The sequence below is a fragment of the Mustela lutreola genome, chromosome 14 (assembly GCF_030435805.1).
Source record: "Mustela lutreola isolate mMusLut2 chromosome 14, mMusLut2.pri, whole genome shotgun sequence".
In the NCBI taxonomy this organism is placed as follows: domain Eukaryota; kingdom Metazoa; phylum Chordata; class Mammalia; order Carnivora; family Mustelidae; genus Mustela; species Mustela lutreola.
The window spans coordinates 9923703-9945070 of NC_081303.1; the positions used below are offsets into that span (position 1 = coordinate 9923703).

The 21368-nt window shown below is 49.2% G+C and overlaps 1 protein-coding gene across 1 annotated transcript; it reads right to left on the minus strand.

Moving 5' to 3' along the window:
* Window positions 1-10691: 10691 nt before the first annotated feature.
* Window positions 10692-11463, minus strand: C14H1orf202 (chromosome 14 C1orf202 homolog). The gene has a single exon (XM_059146231.1). It carries the CDS (start codon window positions 11461-11463, stop codon window positions 11116-11118), a length of 348 nt encoding a protein of 115 aa, XP_059002214.1. The 3' UTR covers window positions 10692-11115.
* Between the last annotated feature and the right edge of the window lie 9905 nt (window positions 11464-21368).

Consider the following 21368-nt stretch of genomic DNA (forward strand, 5'->3'; position numbering starts at 1 on the left):
TACGTACAGTGTTGCAAAGGGCAAGTCAGTCTTCCTCCAGGCGACTTCTCTGCCACATGCGTTTTGGAGAAACCAAAGCCCCTGCTAGAGATCTTGTTTAACAAACCAGCCCAAAGTTCTCCTGTCCTCCTGTCAGCACCGGGTCACCAAAATTATTTTCCCAAGGGGCTGCAACGCTGTCCAGTCCCACCAGCAGAAGATTCTCGTCCCGACACTCCACACCCTTGCCAATACCTGATACCGACTGACTCTCCGGGGCTGGTCACCAATCTGGCCAGCCGAAATCGGCACCTAGGTGTGCTTTTGAAAAGCATTTTCCTGATTATTAGTAGGATTGAGACTCTTAAGGGTTTCTGGGCTAAGTACTTATGTCTCCTTTTCTGTGAAATGTCTGTCCTATCCTTTGTTTTTCTACTAGGTTACGTGTCTTTTTCTTGCTGATTCGTAGGAAATAGTAACATATTCTGGCTACCCTTCTTTGATGGTTCTGTGTCTTACAGATATATTCTCCCAGCTGGAGACTTCGTTCACTATCTTTCTGGTGTGTTTGGAGAAACCGAAGTTCATTTTAAAGTAGTCAGAAATAAGGGTGCCTGGGTGGCTCAGTCATTAAGTGTCTGACTTCAGCTCAGGTCATGATCCCAGTGTCCTGGGATCAAGCTCTGCATCAGGCTCCCTACTCGGCTGGAAGCCTGCTTCTCCCTCTGCCACTCCCCCTGCTTGTGTTCCCTCTCTCACTATCTCTCTCTGTGAAATAGATAAATAAAAATCTTAAAAAAAAAAAAAAAGCAGCCAGAAATATTAGTAATGTTCTCTATGGTAAATATTTTTTATATCTGAAGACATTCATCTATCCCCTTAGATCATCAAGGTATTTTCCTACATTTTCTTCTAAATATTTTAATGTTTCCTTTGCACAGCTAAGTCTTCAATCCACCCAGAGTTGTATGTTGTGTGTGTGTGAGTGAGGAAGAGCTCAATCTAGTTTTTTTCCGGATGGATAACTGTTCGCCCTCACGCAATACACCAAATGGCCTGTCAGTCTCCCCCCGGTTGGCCATCCCCATCTCCTGTTAACCAGGTTTCTGTGCACAGATGAGCCTCCTTCTGGGCGCCCTCTAGTCCCGCTGGGCTGTTTACGATCTCCAGACTCATGATACGCTCTCCTAACTGCTAAGATTTATAATAAGCCCCAGTCTGTGAAAAAGCAAGTCTCCCCAACTACTATAGAAGTGCTTTGGTTAGTCTTGGTTTTTTTCCATATAAATTTCAGAATCAGCTTCACAAGTTACACACACACACACACACACACACACACACCCTATTGAAATTCCATTGAATTTATAGATCAGCTTGTAAAGAACCAACATCTGAATGACATTGAGTCTATCCAAGAACATGATAATCGTTCCATATACACTGATTTTTAATGACCCTCAAAAAGGTTTATAGTTTTCTCCATAAAGGCCTTTTATATATTTTTGTTAGATTTATGCCTCAATTCCTTACTTTTTTTTTTTTGCTACGGTTAATATCTTTTATCTCTTAATTATAGTTTCAGACCCATTGTTCCTCATACGTATGAATGCAATTGACTTTTTTCATTTTTTTAAAAAAAATTTGTTTTGTTTTTTTTTTTAAAGATTTTAAGTAATGTCTATGCCCAATGTTGGGCTGGAATTTACAACCCCCGAGATCAAGAGTTACATGCTCTAACAACCAAGCCAGCCAGGTGCCCTGAAAGACTTGTTTTGTTTTGTTTTGTTTTGTTTTGTTTTGTTTTAGAGAGAGTGAGTGATGGGGAGGAGCAGGGGAGAGAGTCTTAAGTGGGCTCCTCGCTTAGCACGAAGCCCATCGCAGGGCTCGATCCCAGGACCCTGAGATCACAACCTGAGCCAGTAACAAGAGTCAGATGCTCAACCGACTGAGCCCTCCCAGCTGCCCCCGCCCAGCTGCTCTGTCGGCTACCTGATGAGTCAGCTGCGGCCACCTCGACAGTGAACATGACCTCAGACATCTTCAGTCTCTTTAGCCACCCTGGGTGTCCTCAGCTCTGGTCCTCGCAGCCTCCCCTCACCGCGGGGCCAGCTGATGGGGCAGACAGTGAGAGGATGGGATTCTCTGTGAGGCTAACGGCACCCAAGCCTTGAGCCCCGCACCCCCAGATCCTCAGCATTCGGGTGAGGAACAGAATCCAGATGTCTTCCCTGATGAACAGGGGGTCTCCCTGGGTTCAGGAGGCTGGTCCTTCCGCCCTGCCTGTCCTCTCCCTGCGTGTGTTACCCGGCTCATCCTTCTGGCTTGGGGCTCGTAGGTTTTACAAGGACTCCATACACCGTGCCATTTGGGCATCTCAGCTGGGTCTGCGAGCTCGGCTTCTGGCTTGGGGTGGCCAGCTTGGGGTGCACTTGGAGCCACCACCGTGCCAAGGTGGCCCTTCCTCTCCCACGTGCTGATTTGCAAAAGGGCACTTTGGAGCAAGAGACAGCCTTGAGTTAGTGACCCTCCCCAGCCGCTGGTGGAGGTGGGTGTGGCAGGGCAGGGCGTGACATTTGCACATCATCCAAGTCCACATGGAGCCCAAAGGAGAAAAGGAATTAGAATAAATGACTAGAGTCTTGGAGCTTTCAAGGTCTTTTGTTTTTGTTTTTCAAGATCGCTATAGGCAGTTTCCCCGAAACGTTTGCGTGGAAAAGCTTCCTGCTCAGTACCTGACTTCCTTCCCCGCCTGGACTCTGGAGCCGGACAGCGAGGGGCTTGAAGCTGGCGCTTCGGGAGCTCGATGGAGAGTCCCGTTTGCCAGTGCAAACAGGAGAAGACAGCACGACCCGCTGGACAAGTTCACGTCCCCTCTCAGTGCCCGTTTCCTCCTCTGGGTCTGGCCTGAGGGGCCGTGGCAGACTCTGGCACAGCCCAGGAGATGGGGCTGGGAGAGAGAAGAGAGGGCTCCCAGAGGTGCCCCCGCCCGGCAGCTCTTACCCTTCTGCATGTTCCCCAAACTGTGAACCCAAGAATCACCTGGGAGCTTAAAACAGATTCCCACGGGCATCGCCTCCAGTTAGGCAGAGTCAGCAGACCAGATGGGGCCCCGGGAAATATGCATTTCTATCCGGCTCCCCAGGGTTTTCTAACTCGGGACAGCCAACCCTACTTAAACAGGCATATCGGCTTAAGGAAGGGGTGAGGGGGGAGAGCAGGAAATACCACCTCTTTATCCCTCATCTTCCTTTCATCTCTAAAATTTTCTCCTTAGGGAACTGGGGGTCCCCAAAGCTCCAATTTTATTCAGACATTCAACTCTCTGGACCGTATTCCCCAGGCTGAAGGTAAAGCCAGATGGTGCTGGCCGTGAACACATTTCCTTTCTGGTCATTGCAACAGGAGGAGAGCCAGCTGGAGGGATTCTGAGAAGGCTTTCTCCTCCTGGAAGATCGCAAGATGCTATACTCTTCTTTTTGGACTGTTACACCTGGAAGGCGCATGGGGACTGCCGAGGCCGGTTTGCATCCAATAGCCTCAAGGCAGAGCCTTGCACCAAGGATAGGCAGAGCGTGAATAATGCACAAACTTGGGGCTTTGACGCTCTGCTGAGCTGATCATCCGAACCTGGAACCGGTCTCCCTAGGGATTTCTTATAATGTGAGATAATGTCCCTATTTGTATGCTACTTTGATTTGACTTTCTTATGTTGTTGCCAAAAGCATCCCGACTCATCCATCTGAAAGGGCCCAGGCTGGCTTTGTGCATGGCTTTCTCCCAGACCTGATTTCTCTGCATTTCTTAGCTCCACCCCTCGAGACAGGCCCTCGCCTTGCGATGTCACTGTAGCCGCAGCTGGTATCAGGGTACGGGTCCCTTGTTTAGAGCCACCAGAAAAGAACCTGTGTCCCAAGGTCCTAAGGTCTATCTTGACTAGACCCACTAGGGAAACTTTCCCGTCCCTGAACTCAACAGTAGCCACAAAATGGAATTTGCTAATTGGCTTCAGATAGACTCTCCACTAGGGCTGCATATTAGAATTACCCGAAGGGTCTTAACAATGCGTATGAAACTAATCGCAAAACCCTAGATACTGTATGATTCCCATTAGTGACATGGTAGAAAAGGCAAACTTACAGCAATAGTAACAACAACAACAACAAAACAGTGGTTGTCAGGAATCTGTGGGGAGGAAGGGATGAATTGGAAGAGCACAGAAAATTCTTCTTTTTTTAAATATTTAAATAATCTCTACACCCAGTGTGGGGCACGAACTCATGACCCTGACAGCGTTGCATGTTCTTCCAATGTAGCCAGCCAGGCAACCCCCCACCCCCGCCTTTTAAAATATTTAAATATCAGAAAGCTTTTTTTTTTTTTTTTTTTTTTAAGATTTTATTTATGTATTTGAGAGAGACAGAGTAGGGACAGAGATATCATCAGAGAGCACCACCGTGGGGAGGGGCAGAGGGAGACGCAGACTCTCCACAGAGCAGGGAGCCCGACATGGGTCTCAGTCCCAGGACTCCGAGATCATGACCTGGGCTGAAGGCAGATGCTTGACTGACTGAGCCCTCCGGGCGCCCTTGAATATCCGGAAAGTTTTTAAGACAGTGAACCTGCTCTGGATGATGGCAGGCTGATGGGTACGTGTCATCGTCTGTCTGTCCAAACCCGCCGGATGTGGACCACCAGAGCGAACCATAGTGTGAGCTATCAACTCTGGTGATAAAATCGGGTGTCCGTTTAGGGTCCATGACTCTGACGAATATTCCACTCTGCTGGAAGATGCTGTTGAGAGGGGAAGCCATGGCAGGGGGCAGGGAAGGCACATTTGAGAGCTCTGTACTTTCCACTCAGTTCTGCCGTGAACCTAAACCTGCTCTAAAAAAGTCTACCAGGGTTCCAGAGTGGCTCCGTCGGTTAAGTGTCTGTCTTTGGCTCAGGTCAGGATCCCAGGGTCCTGGGATCGAGTCCCATATCGGAGCCTGCTTCTCCCTCTGCTTCTCCCCCACACTCATGCTCTCTCACTCTCTCTACCCTCTCTCTCGCCCTAACCATAACAATTAAACCAGAATCTCTGGGCGCAGAATCTGTGTGCAGCCAGGATTGGGGACCACTGGTAAAGCCAGCTGGAACCCATCCCTGGACCCGGGAGTAGAGTCAACCTTTTGCAAACTAATGGCTGAGACTGGTTCCAAAAGGAAATGTGGGATGCTCTTACCAAGCAGCTTGAGAAATGAATGCTCGGTGGCAAACAAGCGTGTACCCATGAGAGCCGAACGCCACTGTCAAGGACCACGTGCCCAGCTGGATTCCTATCCCAGGAGCTCACAGCTCTGGGACTTAAAAAGACCGTGTTCCTCCCTTTCCCGTGGCTGCTGACTGGCTTCTGTTTTGAATATGGAGATAAGCATGTCCGCCTCAGCTGCACTTTTCCTTCCCAGGTGAGAGAGTGAGTCTTAACGTTCTTCCCACCTCCTGCAACCCCCAGAGCCCCTGAGGGCAAAGGGGGAGACTAAGAGTCAGAGTCTAGGGCTCTGCTAGGAAAACAGCACAGTGAGTCAATCGGACGCCCTTTCCAGGTACTCAACATGGAGCCCAGGCTTCTTACTAGTCCGATTCTGAAATGAAACCCCAGTTGCGACATCCAGTTTGATACCACTTCTCAGTGTCCGTAGATCCGTCCGTAATCGAAAAAGGAGACCATTAAGCAACGGCGTCCAGCTTCTGCGGGCTGGGGTCAAAGAGCTCGTTCCATTTGTGCAGAAGTGACCGGGCTTTTTAAGGGGGAACAAGGGGTGGGGGTGGGGGGGTGCCTCAAGTGAAGAATGACAAAGGGTTGGTCAGTGGAAATGTGATCGGGCGATCAAGTCTGCAAGCTAGCAATCCCCGCAGTTAGGAATCTCTCCTCCACACAGTCTGGGAGACTGAGCCCAGCAGCTCCCACAGATTCCATTTCAAAGGAATGGCTCTCGGGTCCTTGAGAAAGAGACAGGTCAGTCTGAGAAGCTATACAGACATCTCAAGGGGACAGAAGAGCAATTCACACTTGTAATCCCATTTTAGTACAAGTTCTAAGAAAGGCAGGTCAAGGGCCTGTCTTCAGGTGTTGGCTAGAACAAACAGCAAATTCTTCCCACAGCCTGGAGTTTTTTCAGATGGGAACTCCCAGGAGGGCTGCTTTGTCCCGGAAGCCCCAGCCTGAAGCGGCCAGGAGCTGAGTTCATGGTTTCAAGTCTCCAAATACACATCAGTAGGGAGGAAGTCAAAACTTTCACTATTTGCCGATGACATTTTACTCTATATAGAAAACTTGAAAGACTCCACCCAAAAAAACTGCTAGAACTGCTTGAATTCAGTCAAGTCACAGGATATAAATTCTATGCACAGAAATCTGTTGTATTTCTGTACACCAGCACTGAAGCTGCAGAAGGAAAAATTAAGACAACAATTCTATTCCCAGTTGCAGCCAATATAATAAGATACCTAGGAGTAAACCTAACCAAAGAGGTGGAAGAGGGTACTCTGAAAACAAAAGAACACTCATGAAAGAAACTGAAGGTGACACAAAGAAAAGGAAAGACATTACATGCCCATGGATTAGAAGAATATTGTCAAAACGTCTGTGCTATCCAAAGCAATCCGCACATTTAATGCAATTCCTATCAAAATACCAACAGCGTTTTTCACAGAACTAGAACAAACAGTCCTAAAACTGATATGGACCCAAAAAGGACCCCAAATAGCCAAAGCAATCTTGAAAAAGAAAAGCAAAGCCGGAGGCATCGCAATTCCAGACTTTGAGTTATATGACAAAGCTGTAGTGATCAAAACAGTATGGTAATGGCACCAAAAGAGACACACAGATCAATGGAAAAGAAAGGAAAACCCAGAAATAAACTCACAAGTATTTGGCCGATTCGTCTTTGACAAAGCAGGAAAGAACATCCAATGGGAAAAAAACAGTCTTTTCAACAAACGGTGTTGAGAACAATGATGAGTAACATGCAAAAGAGTGAAATTGGACCACTTTCTTACCCCACGCACAAGAATGAATTCAAAATGGATTAAAGACCGAAATGTGAGACCTGAAACCATAAAATCCTAGAAGAGAGCACAGGCAGTAATGTTTCTGACATCAGTGACAACAACATTTTTCTAGACACGTGTCCTGAGGCCAGGGAAACAAAAGAAAAAATAAACTATTGGGACTCAAAATAAAAAAGCTTTTGCACAGCAAGGGAAATAATCAACAAAACTAAAAGGCAACCTCTGGAATGGGGGAAGAGATATGCAAGTGGCTTATCTGATTAAGGGTTAGTATCCAAAATATCTGAAGACATTATAACCTCAACAGCCGAAAAACAAATAATGCAATTAAAAATTAATTTTAATCCAGTTAAAAGACACGAAGGGAATTTCTCCAAAGGAAACATACAGATGGCCAACAGACACTTCAAAACATACTCACCACCACTCACCGTCAGGGAAATGCAAATTGGGACTACAGTGAGATTTCGCCTCACACCTGCCAGAACCACTAAAATCAACAACGCACGAAACAACAGGTGTGGGTGAGGATGTGGAGGAATAGGAAGACTCGTGCAGGGTGGGTGGGAATGAAACCCGTGCAGCCACTGTGGGGAACAATAGCGAGGTTCCTCAAAATGTTAAAAATAGAACGACTCTCCCATCCAGGAATTCCACTACTGGATATTTACCCAAAGAGTACAAGAACACGAATTCAGAGGGATACATGCATCCCTATGTGTGTAGCAGCATTATTTACGAGAGCCAAGATATGGAAGCAGCCCAAGTGTCCATGGATAACGAACACGATGACGGGTCACCAGAGGGGATGTGGGTGGGGGGGGGTGGACTAGGTGATGGGGATGAAGGCCACCTGCTGTGATGAGCCCTGGGTGATGTATGGAAATGTGGAATCACTACACTGATCACCTGAAGTTAATATGTCACTGCTATGTTAACTGGAATTAAAAGTAATAAAAAAATAAGCCATAAGCCTGTCATGGTGGTTTATCACAAATAGTGTGCGATTCCATTTATAGGATAGAGTCAAACTCAGAGAGACAAAAAGCAGAATAGTGTAGCCAGGTTTTCAGGGAAGCGAGGGCAGGGAAAGTCATTGTTTAATGCGCACAGAATTTCACTTTTGCAAAATGGAAAGAGTTCTGGGTTGGGGGATGTTGATAGCTACGAAACATGGAAGTGTGTAATACCGCCGAATGCAGAAAGAGTTCAGATGGTAAATGTTATGCGCATTTTACTACAATTAAAAATAATTTTTAAAAAATGATTCAACTCATGTAGTAGTGGTCAGAAATATATTGTATAAAGGCAAAGTAAGATCTACCTGAACCCGTGGAAATCAGACTGGGGTGGGGGGCATCTTAAATCTCACTGCACTCCCTTGCTAGGCATGCCTAGTCCTCTATACATTCCTTGGAGCCCCTGGCAGAGTGAAGCTTCTGGAACACTGAGCACACTGGCCTATTAACAGAGCTGAGGCTCCTCCTCTTGGGCTCATCGGTGGTGACCCAAATATACAGCGCCCCACCCCTTCTATTTCAGAGGGTAAAGCAATTCACCATCTGGAACTCTCTTTTCCAAGAACCCCGAGCACTGTGGATCATCCCAGTAAGACCAGTCCCACCACGAGTTGTCCTCTTTGCTGGCCGCCACCGCCCAGAGCTCAGTGTGTGGGACTGCTTAGGAGGCTGAGGTCCTTCCCCAGGGACACATGGAGGGTTTGGGGAATGCACCAGAAGACCACCCCAAATGGCCAGCTAATGAAAAACTGCGTTTCTTGTTATTGGCTTCCGGCCTGGAGGATGATGGATATAAGAGGAAGAACGAGTCACATGCTGGTCGGACTCCAGCCCCAGAAGATCAGAAGTACAAACAGTCACCATGAAATAGTCAAGTTCATGAGAAGTGGGAGGGGGGTCCCTAATAGGGTGTCCACGGGAAGATACTCCTTCCCAACCCCGGGAGGGAGCCTGAGCACCCAAAGGCCATTGCTTCTGCTGAATCTGGTCTTTGATAGGAGATATCGACCCACAAATTTAGGCAAAGCTACCCCTCTCTTGGCCTGGGAGGGATCCATGATGGCCCACGGCCAGGAGGCTCCGATCACAGGCAGGCAGCATTACCAAAAACACGTGGCATTGGGCGGATGCCAGAGGACGCCCATTACATCACCACAGTGATTCTCTGACACACGGACGTGATGCCCCGTGCCTGTACACAGAGTCCGTGTATGTGTTCACGGAGATGAACCCAATTTCCCTTGCCTCCTGAAAAGGGAAGTATGATGGGGCAGTAGACGGTCAGTCAAAACAAAAAGGCAAAGCCACAGCCAAATGATGGCTCAGAGAGAATTCACTGTGCATTAATGCGGCTCTTGCTTTTCTGAAAGGAACCCAGGAAACACAACCTGTACTTGCGTATTACACAATAGAACCCACTTTCCCGGGTCGGAGGATTCCGTGATTTGGTATCTTCTTTGAGGGGTTTCTCCTTGTTTTGATTTTTTAAGATTTTATTTATTTGAGGGGTTCGGGATTCAATCCCAGGACTGTGAGATCATGGCCTGAGCCCAAAGACGCCTAACAGACTGAGCCACTGGGTGTTTCTCCTTTTCTAAGTCCCTCACCTCTAACCTCTCCAAGCAAGGACATTTTCACTGGGCTACTTCCTACAGAACAGGTTTTAATTCAGGCTTCTTAGGATCCTTGTCTAATCGGCTAGAGAGATGCGGGGTGGGGTGTGGGGGTGTGGGGATTGCTTTCCCTACACACAGGGCGGCTGGCTACGTGGCTTAATGGCTTTCCCCTTGAAAACGCATCCCCTTATCGAAGCCCTACGGAATAATTTAAGCTGTGGGGGCAAGGTCAGGAATGAAGAGGTAGTAGAAGTTCAAAATGCACCTGACCTCAATTACAGAGTCCTGTCCCCAGCTTTCTGACCCATGCCTCGTTTTCTCTGCCCTTCTCAGGCCTGCCCACTGCTCTCTCACTACAATGCACCGGACAGGGGTGGTGATCCTCGGCACTTCCTTCCTTGAAGGGAGTGACTTTCTAGGTCACGGGCACCAGGAGAACCCTGTTAGGGACCAGGAGCTCAGGGGCCACTTCCGCATCAAGCGGAGAGCCTCTAGACCCATTGCTGGATGCTTCTGGCTAGTTCAAAGGGCTGTTTCGGGGAGGGTAGAGGGGGCATGGGGGGCGGGCGGGCCGCAGGTGTGATCTGGGAATAGCTCCCAGGAGAGGCCAGCATAACAGTTTAATAAGTACCCTGACCGCCTTCCTTCTTTCTTTTCAGAAAGTGCTCCGAGCACTTGTGCTTCTAATATTTGACTTCCATCCTCACAAGCCTGTGGAGAGTATCATTAGCTGGCTTTTATTGATGAGGCACAGGAAGAAATGAAAGACCCATCCAGGGGTCCCCCAGATTCCTCGGATTCCTCCTTGCTCTGTGCTCTTTTATCTGTCCCTGCAGGCAAACCCCAAACCTTAGTTCTAATGTTGGCTTAGGTCAGAGCTCACAAATGCCTGAAAACAAAAGATAAAAGCAGAGTTGGAGCACTTCGATGTGGGCTGAGGAGCTCAGCAACCCGCTGCTTACACAAACTATTCTTAATCCACAGACTGTCAACAACGGCCTCTCACCTCATCCCCTTTGGGTGTGTCCAGCCGCGAAGGAGCAGCAGAGGGGGGTGTGGGGCTCCCCAAGGGTGGGGGGGGGGCAGAGGAACTGGGGGTCTGGTGCTTGGGAAGGTGCAGGGCCCCAGGAGGATGCGAAGCCCCTGGAGGATTCAAGGCTCCAGTGGGGTACGGGCCCCCCGCCAGCTCCTCCAGGGCTTCCCAGCGCCTCGAGGCCTGAGGCCCTGCAGCCTGGAGACACGAAGGACGAAGGACGGGCCCTTCCCGTCGGTGAAAGCCCGCGCGGGGGTCGCCCAGCCCCAAAGAGCCCGCGCGGTCTTTCATTCACAGGACGTCGGGTTTATTTTTCTTTCTCGCCTTTGTCAAACCAAACCAAACCGAGGCTCTGGGGCGCCCGGGGTGGGGGGGAAGGGGCCGGGGTCCCGGGGTCCCGGCGGCCGCCCGCGGCCTAGTCGCCGCCCGGCGCGCGCTCCAGCACCAGCAGCGGGATCTCCTCCAGCCGCTCGGGCCGCTCGCCGCGCCGCAGGTAGCGCCTCCTCCACGCCGCCAGCCGCTGCATCAGCCTCTGCAGGCGCGGGTGCGCCCACAGGCCGCGCTCCGGAGCCGCCCGGCCCCGCGCGCGCTTGGCCTTCTTCCTGCGCCCGCCGCGCGCCGCGCCCCGCCGGAACAGCCGCCGCCAGCACCAGCAGCCCGCGCCGCCGTCGCCCGCGTCCCCGCGCTTCAGGCGCGCCGCCCCCTCCGCCAGCCCGTGCTGCGCGCCCCCGCGCCGGGCCCCGCCGGGCCGCACGTCCGCCATGCCCGGCCCTCGCCGCCTCCGCACGCGGCCTCCGCACGCGCACTCGGGTCCCCGCTCGGCCGAGGGGTCCTGGCCGCCGCCTGCGCTCGGGCTCCGGTCTGCGGTCTCCGGGGAAACCCGAACGCTGACCCCACAATGCCCCGCACGGCCGTCCTCGCTCCCCCACGCCGGGGGCCCTCTCGGGCCGCGAACGGGATCCGTCGGCCCGAGGCTCCGGGGGCAGATCCGCGGCACCGGCTCCAGGGCCTGCCGGGGTCCCTGCACCCCCTCCCCCGCCCTCGACCCCCACATTAAGCCCGCGCACGGCCCCCACCGGATCCCAGCTTGGATGTCAGCCCCAGGCCTGGGTTGCCCTGGAGGCTGGTCGTTTAGGGGGACTGGTCTCAGGGGTTCTGTAGCTTTCCACCAGCGGGAACCAGAGTTGCAGGAAAGACCTCAGCACCCGATACTCTTCATCGGATCTCTTCCTTGTGGGATGATGATCGATTTTTTTTTTCCAGGATTTTTTCCTGATTGCAGACGTTAAGATTTTTTTGTGTGTGGAAAAAACCGAAAAACACAAATACAGCAAAGAAAACATCTTTTGGGGCACCTGGCTGGCTCAGCCGGTTAGGCATCTGCCTTCAGCTCACCTGGGATCAAGTCCCCTTCTCTCCGGCTCTGCTCCGCGGGGAGCCTGCTTCTCCCTCTGCCACTCCCTCTGCTTGTGCACTCTCTGCCTCTCTCTCTCAAATAAATAAAATATCTTTAAAAGATAAGAGATAACCTCTTTTTCCTGCTTTTGTATACAAATTTTTGCACTTGTCAATTTCTCAAATTCAAGGGAGGAGAGGGAAAAAGAAGAGGAAGCTAGCATCTGTCGTGTCTTTATGTCCTAAGCAGTCCACCTAGCATGTCTATTTGTCTCGTTTTGTTGTTTTGATTTTGTTTTTTGGTTTTTGTTGTTTTGGTTTGGTTTGGTTTGGTTTTTGTTTTGGTTTGGTGGTTTTGGTTTTGGTTTTGTTAGTTGTGCCGTTGGTAGCCCACCACCAAGTAAGTGATCAAGCTCTGCGATAAGCCTGACTTTGAATGCTGACTCCAGCATTCACCAGCTTTAACTTCGGGCAAGTTACTTGACTTCTCAGCACCTCACCTTACCCACCTGTAAAACTGAGGTAGTAGCAAGCCTACCTCTGGGAGAGTCTTGTGAGAATTACATGAGATAATATAGAGAGAGTATTTGGTATACACTGGGCACATAGTAAGTGCATGTGAGTCAATTATTACGCAATCCTAACCACAACTCAAGAGAAGTGTTTCCCAGGTGGATACTCCCATTGTGCTGACTGAGCAAAGTAAAGCCTAAAGAGGTTAAAAATCCCTGATCTGGGAAAACATAGCTTATAAATTAAGGAAAAAGATTTGAACCCAGATTCTTTGAGTCCCAGGATGTGAAATGACCATCCTGCTGTTAAGCGCTCAGCTACTCACCTTAGCAGTTCCATGTCCCTCCTTCTAGTACACCCATCGTCCCAAATGTCCACAGCCCACGGGTAAGGGTCAGCATTTAATGTTTGTGTAGACTCTGGGCACAGAAAACAGGAGGAAAAAGTCCCCAGCTGTGCCCAGTCCTTATTTCTAGAAACGTCTTAAGTTCACAGTCATCTGGGCTGAAGCCTTTTGGTCCCCGCAGCCCCTGAGCATATCCTGACGGACACGGATTTTGTTTGCCGCTTCCCCTCCGTGGGAGGGCACAGAGTCCACATTTGTTTTTTTGGTTTTGTTTTTGTTTTCTTAAGATTTTATTTATTTATTTGACAGACAGAGATTACAAATAGGCAGAGAGAAAGAGAGAGGAGGAAGCAGGCTCCCCACTGAGCAGAGAGCCTGATTCAGGGCTCGATCCCAGGACCCTGGGATCATGACCTGAGCTGAAGGCAGAGGTTTTAGCCCACTGAGCCCCCCAGGCACCCCCCACCTTTGTTTCATTTGCTCCTTCCAGGGTTTTCCACGGGTGCTTCCTCCTTATATTCGGGTTGTGTGAGCTTTCTGCTGCCTGCACCACGAAGTCAAGTCCAAGGTTAATCCCGACTGACAGATGCGGCTAAAGAAACAAGCCCTGAGTCAGGGGGATCATGTACGTGGACAGTGAAAGGGGAATGAGCCAGAGATACCAGATGCCCACAGACACCCTGCACTCCGGGCAACCCTGAAAGCAAAGGGACCTGGGGACTCGAACATCAGTGTTGGGACCCCCTGTTGCTGAGGCTGCTGCAGCTAGTGTCCAGTGAGCATCTGTGCTCTGGGGGGGGGGGGGAGGACAGACAGCCTCACGCATCATCAGAAGCCGAGAGATGATGTGGAACTTTCTAGAACAGCCTTCCGGGCAGCTAGGAGGCAAGTGATGGCTCTGACAGCTCCACAAGCTTCCCGGGCCCTCCTCTTCTGGGACAAGTACCACGGGTTCTGTCAAGACCTAGATTCAGCTGTCATTCAAGCTTGGCTTATGAGGCCTGTGTGGATGTGTACTGGGAGCCTCCCCGGGCACCATGACAGAGCCTTCACCTGCACAGACCAATTCACGTGCTTCCTGAATCTTTTTCTGGCCGTCACGGACTAAACTGTGTCCCCTGAAAAGTCCTGTGTTGAGGTGCTAACTCCTAGAAGTTCAGAATGAGAAGATGGGGCCCAAGGAGGTAACTGAGTTAAAGCGAGGCCTTGAGGGTGACCCTAATTCACTATGACACTATGGCTAGTGTCCTTATAAGAAGAATAGGACACCGACACAGAGGGAAGACTGTGTGAAGACACAGGGCAAGGTGGTCAATTTACGAGCCGAGGAGAAAGGTCTCAGAAGAAACCAAAGGTGCCAACACTTTGATCTTGGACTCTTGGACTACAGAATTGTGAGAAAATAAATTTTTGGTGGCTGAGCCACGCAGTGCGGTGTTTTATTATGACAGCCCTAGTCAACGGCACCCCGGCTCGCTGGCTTTGCCTCCCGTTTTATTTTGCCATAAAGCCCTCCATGCCCTCCCTCTCACAACACCAAGAGGCACTTTCTTGGCACCCCAGTGCTCAGGTTCCCCAAAGCTACCTTCTAGGGATGCTCTCTTTATAGCTCTCACCAGGCAATTGGGGAAGATCTGGGTGACCTCAGACAGAGCCACGGGCCTGTCTTAAAGATTGGAGTTTTCTGATACCTGTCACTGTTCACAGCTGCTTGGGTTAGCCTTAGGGGACCCTGGGTCTAGGGTTGCCAGAAGAAATACAGGTCACCCAGTAGAATCTGAATTTCAGATAAAGAACAATTCTCGATTATAAGTATATTCCAAATATTGCATCGGCATACTGGCACTATAAATTATTTAACTGGTCATTCGTATTTCTATTCACTACCCCACCAGGGTCCTGGGGAGGGTCAAGGGCACACTGCCTAAAAGGCTCTCTGGGGCTGGTTCTCCTCCAGGTCCCTTAGGTGATCTTCAAAACTGGCCAGAGACTGGAGCACTGTCCACATTCTCCAACCCCAAGCAGGAGCAGCTTATGGGAACCCCTTTCCTTCCCTCTGAGTTTTAAGGAAGTGACAGAAGATTTGGTAACCCCAGATCCAGAAAAAAAGGGATAGCACAACTAAAAGCATAACGTGTGGGGTCATACAGCCTCAACAGAATTAGCAAAATGGCTTTGAGTATGATACAGACCTGTGTCTCTGCCTCATGTCCCACTGGAGTGTGGGAGTTCTAGTCCTGCCTGTCGTCACTATGACAAGCAAGGAGGCAAGCATGTGTGTCCTTAGACGGCGTCCGACGCAAAACCAGTGCTCGACAAATGTTGCTCTGCTGTCCTGAAATCCTCTCCCCTTTGGCCAGTTTGCACCTCCTGTCCCAAGCACTCCCGGCACATACAGTTCTCCTGACACGAGTCCCATTAGGGCCTCTGTTTCTGGAGCCCCAGAGCTAATGACCAGCTTTGTGAGCTCAAACTCCTGGAAACCTTCCCAGGAAAACGTGGCATGCAGAGACACGAGATGGGAGAAAGCAGATGGCTTTGGTTTTTGTGAAGCATGGACAGTGAAAGGTCAGGTAGCTCTGCGGGAGCAAGCGCAGTGCCAAGAGGACCCAACCCATAACACCTCTTGCTCACGTCTCTAGCCAGCTCCCCCGCCTCACGCACCTGCTGCCCGTGCAGCCAGGGACAGGCGGAGCAACGCCATCCAAGCCCTAGCCTTGAAAGACGAAGGCGGCATCCGGTTCCATCAAGGCTGAGCCTGTGACATCACCCCTATATATGAAAGGTGACACGTTTGTAAGCAGACACGTGAAGTGGGAGAGCGAGATCACCCAGGACAACGCCTGCCATTACATTGATAACTGGGCCAGAAGTGGAGCATGAAAATTTTTTTTAAGATTTTATTTATGTATTTGAGAGAGAGAGAGAGAGAACGTGAGCATATGAGCTGGCAGTGCAGGGACCCCAGCGTGGGACTCGATCCCAGGACCCTAAGATCATGACCTGAGCCCAAGGCAGCTGCTTAACTGACAGAGTCACCCAGGCGGCAGTGGAGTGTGGAATCTGAACAAAACAGAACAGACTTCATCTCTTCTCTTTATGGATTTGGCCTTCCTTCTAGTATACAGACTTGACAAGGTGACTATTTCGCAATGGTTCTTTATTATAAGAACCACATGTTTTCCCCAGATATTTTAAGATAAAATTTGATGAAATAAGTGCATCCTAGGAAAAGCCTGGTTCCCATATCAGGAAAGCCAATTCTGCATCCAAGGACATTGGCTAATTGCACCCTTGAATGTTTGTGTGCAATTATAGTAACAACAAGGGAACAATCTCTAGATTCTCTCCCCTTTATTGTGTGCGGGTGGATCCTAACCTCACTGTGTCAAGGCTACTGAAATGCCAGCGCAACCTTGAAGTCACATAGGGCCTCCCCTAGGGAGACCCCCAAAACCATGGCCTGTGGAAATCCAAAGCTTCCCCCTCAGATTTCTGCAAATTCTTTATCTCTATATGTACACGTTTCTCTCTCTGACTTTCACAAAACCCCTTACCACTTGAAGCATGAAGCATTCTGAAATTCATAGAGTTTCATGGAAATTTCAGACACAGAGATGGATAAGGGGTTCACAGTGTAAAAATACAAATGACTTCCATAAGGACAACAGTAAGGACATGTTGCTCAGGATTTCTACCTCTGTAACCTCAGTGGCCTACCCTGACCCAACCCAGCCTTCTCACCCTGCCTGGCTCTTCTCAACCCTGCCCCTCTCTCCTCTCCATGTCTCTTTCCTCCTTCTTCAAAGAGGAAAGACAAAATCCTCTGCCTTGTTCATAGCAAACGAGTTTTCTACTGATATATTGACTCTTGGGGACAACTGACTTCAGAATCTTACCTACCTCAGTCAGCTTGATATGTTCCTTAAAGAGAGATATTTCCATCTAAAAAGAATACCTTATCATCTTCTCACATGAACTATATTTCTTTTTTTTTCTTTTTTTTTCCATCTAAAAAGAATACCTTATCATCTTCTCACATGAACTATATTTCTTTTTTTTTTTTTTTAAGGTAGGCTCCACACCCAGCGTGGAGCCCAATGTTGGGCTTGAACTCACAACCCTGAGGCCAAGACCTGAGCTGAAATCATAGATGGACATTTAGCCAGCTGAGCCACCCAGGGGCCCCATGAAGTACATTTCTATTATTAAATGTAGACCTTTGCAACTTCCCTGTGGGATCAGAGGTGGTGGGTGGGTAAGTGAAGAAGGAGGAGGAATACTTTGAATCAACATCATCACTGTCACCATTATCACTATCACTGTCATCACCATCATCATCACCACCGCCATCATCATCACCATCATCATTATTAACACCATGACCACCATCACCATCATCACCACCACCACCATCATCACCATCATCATTATTAGCACCATGACCACCATCACCATCATCATCATCATCATCATCATCATCATTATCACTATTGTCATCATTAGCACCATCATCATCATCATCATCACCACATCAGCAGCAGCACCACCATCATCTCCACCATCATCATCATCTCCACCACCATCATCATCACTGCCACCATCATCACCATCATCATCATCACCATCACCACCATCATCACCATCACCATCACTACCATTCAGTGGCTCCGGCCATTACACTGTAATAGAAGGGCGTAACACGCATGATGTCATTTCAGTGTCACGCCAGGCTCTGAGGCAAGAGAAACGGCATCCCATTTCACAAGCAAGGACACTTGAGGCGTAGATGGCTGTTGAAGGTGCTAGAACTAAGCAGAGACAGTAGGTTAAAGCAGGAAGAGCCCGCAAATACAGCTCCTGCCTTATGACTTGATTAGGACTTGGGCTTGCCCTCACAGATGGACAACCAGGAACCACCGGGAAGAGGTGAAGGGGTGCTGGAAGGTTCGAACCAGGCAAAGATATATGACTTTTGTGCAAGAAGGACCTTTTATATTATTCTTGGAGAAGGCCAAAACACAGTTAGATATAGCCTTGTGTCGGGAAAAGAAGATCCTGGCCTCGTGGAGACAGGGAGCTGGGAGAAAGGGGCCCAGGACAAAGCTGCAGCAGGTTTCTGGGAAGAGAATATGGTTGTTTTAAACCCGGATGTGCTAAGGAACCAGCTGTTTGCTTGTTATTCACCTTCACTGTTGTGCAGTCGATGACCTACAGTTTGCAAACATAATTTTGTACACTCTGAGTTCTTTCTGTGGCTTATTAATTTCAATTTCTTTGCTCTCTTTGTAATGTTCTTTTAGATGATGTCGGTCTACTTAATTTTCAATAAAGAAGATAGAGAAAGAGGAGATTTTTTCAAAAATAGTTACTAAGGGACGCCTGGGCGGCTCCGTTGGTTAAACAGCTGCTTTCGGCTCAGGTCATGATCCCAGTGTCCTGGGATCGAGTCCCACATCGGGCTCCTTGCTCCGCAGGGAGCCTGCTTCTCCCTCTGACTCTGCCTGCCTCTCTGCCTGCCTGTGCTCACTCTCTCTCTCTCTGACAAATAAATAAATAAAATCTTTAAAAAAATAGTTACTAAGAGTTTTAAATGGGAATTACGTACAAATTATATCCATGCCAGGGTATGGCCAAGGGAATCTGAGAGAATTCCTACAGGAAAGGTGACGTTCAGAGAGAAGAGGTCTGTGACACTGACACAGCCACACTCCTCTACCCTCTGCCTGAGTTCTCCACGTGGAACTTTGAGGGTGGGTGTCTGGGTGGCTCAGTCAGTGAAGCATCTATCTTTGGCTCAGGTCATGATCCCGGAGTCCTGGGATCGAGTCCCAAGTCAGGCTTCCTGCTCAGTGGGGAGCCTGCTTCTCCCTCTGCCGCTCACCCTGCTTGTGCTCTCTCTCACACACACACTCTTTCTCTCAAATAAAGAAATAAAGAAATAAATTAAATATCTAGGAACAAAAGAGGGAGAATGGGTAGATGAAGCAAGTCTGGCAAAATGTTGGTGATTGTTAAAGCTGAGGTGAGGGGTCCGTGGAGATTGTTCTACTCTGTTGTTTTGCACATCTGGAAAATTTCAAAGAAAAACCTTTGGAGAGGCTGGCATACAGAGAGTTTGTCGCTGTGGTCCCTGCTGCAGTGTGGTGGGGGAGAGAGACAACTTGTCAGGTCATTTGAACCGAAGTTTGAAAACACCCAAGTTTCAACTCTGAGCCCTTTGTAGGGGCAAGTGAGATGTGCCTGGGACACTGACCTAGACTGTCACCTAATTTGGAAGGTGGAGACCTCAAAGGCTAGAGGACATCCCAAGAGGCAAGATCTCCGAGGAGGGGCGCATGCCCCATGTTTTTACCACAGAAGGGCAGGGGAAGCCAGGCCAGCCGATTGGTAAGTCTTTCCAGAAAACCAGGAGATGACGTTCTCACTCTCCTTGGCATTTCTATATCACAAAATCAAAATGATTATCATGAGGTCCAGATACTTTCTCTCTGTGTCTCAGTTTCTACACCTGGGAAAAAACTGGAAATAACGGGATGGGGACACCCACGTTTGCTCGCAGCCTGGAACGGCTGTGAGGCTCTGAGAGAGACCCAGGGTGACGAAGCAGCAAAATGGGACACTAATGACAAGACACACAACTCCCTAGGCGTCGCCCCCCCGTCCTTGGCGCCAAAGACTTTGTTGCCAACGTCAAGTGGAGGACGAGGACTTCGCTGGCATAAAGCTGTTGGAAACCCCAGAGTAGCCCGGCGTGAAGTCGGGGGACTCCGAGGGCAGGGGCAGAGCCCTGGTAACACAGACAAGCAGTACGTCCGACCTCAGCCTTGCTGGAAGAGCAGGCAGACGGCTGCATTTACTTTGGCAAATGTTTTACTTAAGGAAGCCCAGAACATTTGTTTCAGTCCAGATTCCAGGAGAGGCCCCGGGAGATGGAGAGGACTGTTTGTCCCACGGACTCTTCCTCGTCTGAGCCTTGCCCCCGGCTCCAGCCCTGATGTTAAAGGACTCTGCTCCTCTCCCACCACAAGCTAGACCCAAACTGCATCCCAGAAATGGTCTCCCCCAAGAACTGGAATCCTGATGGTTTCTGGTTAGACATGTGTGGGGGTGCAGGACCCGGAAAGTTGTGTCGATTTCAGGGGTGAGGACACCATCACACCGATCTTTAATATATATATATATATATATATATATATATATATATATATGCATATATATATATATATATATATAAAAATGTGGAGGTGTCTATCTATCCCTTTGATGTATTCAAAACCCTTTCCAGGGGTGCTGGGTGGCACCGTCGGTTAAGCATCTGCCTTCGACTCAGATCATGATCCTGGGATCTGGGGATCCAGACCCGCATCGGGCTACCCTGCTCAGCGTGGAGACTCCTTCTCCTTCTGCCTCTGTCCCTCCCCTTGCTCATGCTCTCTCCTTCTCTCTCTCTGTCTCTCCCAAAATAAATAAATAAAATTCTTAAAAAAAAAAAAAAAAAAACCTCTTCAGCAAGAAATACTCATTCTGTTGGCTACGACAAAGATTTTTCAACAGTCGTGAGAAACCATGTCTCAAGGTCCTACAGCATTTCACTAGAAAATCAAACCAGAATTTGGATTTTTCAAATCCAAAGTCAGCTCATACTCTGTGAATAAGAGCGGCTACCTCCCTTGGCATGACATATACACGGCTTCAGTTACCCAGATAATGTGAATTAAAAGGGCCGGCGGCCGGAAGTACTCAGCAGCACTAGGACCTGAAAATCCGGGCCCCCAAAACAGCCAGCATCCAGCAGAAAATTGCCAGCCCATGAAATCACTGAACCCAGCCCACCTTCCAAATTACGTGTATTTTCAGTGATGAATGTAATCGTCAGCTCTATTTTTAGCTCTCCTACAAAAGCAATTGTAAGAACAGAGAAAAATCTCTGCAGCAGAATTACCAGTGAACCATTCACCTGGTGTCTCCAGGCGGAAATGCTACAAAGTCTCAGGGTGCGCTTTTATATTTTTGGAAGGTAACACAAATAGATTCGTAAACTCTTGATAGTAGAATCGGTAACACTTTGTAATTGGAACATTCCCCAAGGTCTGTAAATGAAATCCCCAACCCTTCCTCTGTTTCAGGCAGGAAGTTAGTGGGAAGTCTGAATCAAGGAAGGACTGGTTTTTTTTTTAACATCCAAAGGTAGGCAGTGGGGCCAGAACAAGGTTCACAACAGAGATTCGTGTTGGTGGCTTTGATGTCTATAAGGGAGGTACCTTAAATTCCTGTCTCCAGGTAACGTTGAAAGGATCCGTCTCACAAGCAGACACAATCCTCTGGGGTCTCCTTAAAGTCAGCTCGACCAGGGCTGAATTTCTCCTTCCCCTCCAGCATCATGAACACAGAACGGATGGAGATAATCTGTG

Excerpts from the sequence above, each read along its gene's own strand:
- C14H1orf202 (XM_059146231.1), bottom strand. The coding sequence starts at position 11,463 with ATGGCGGACGTGCGGCCCGGCGGGGCCCGGCGCGGGGGCGCGCAGCAC.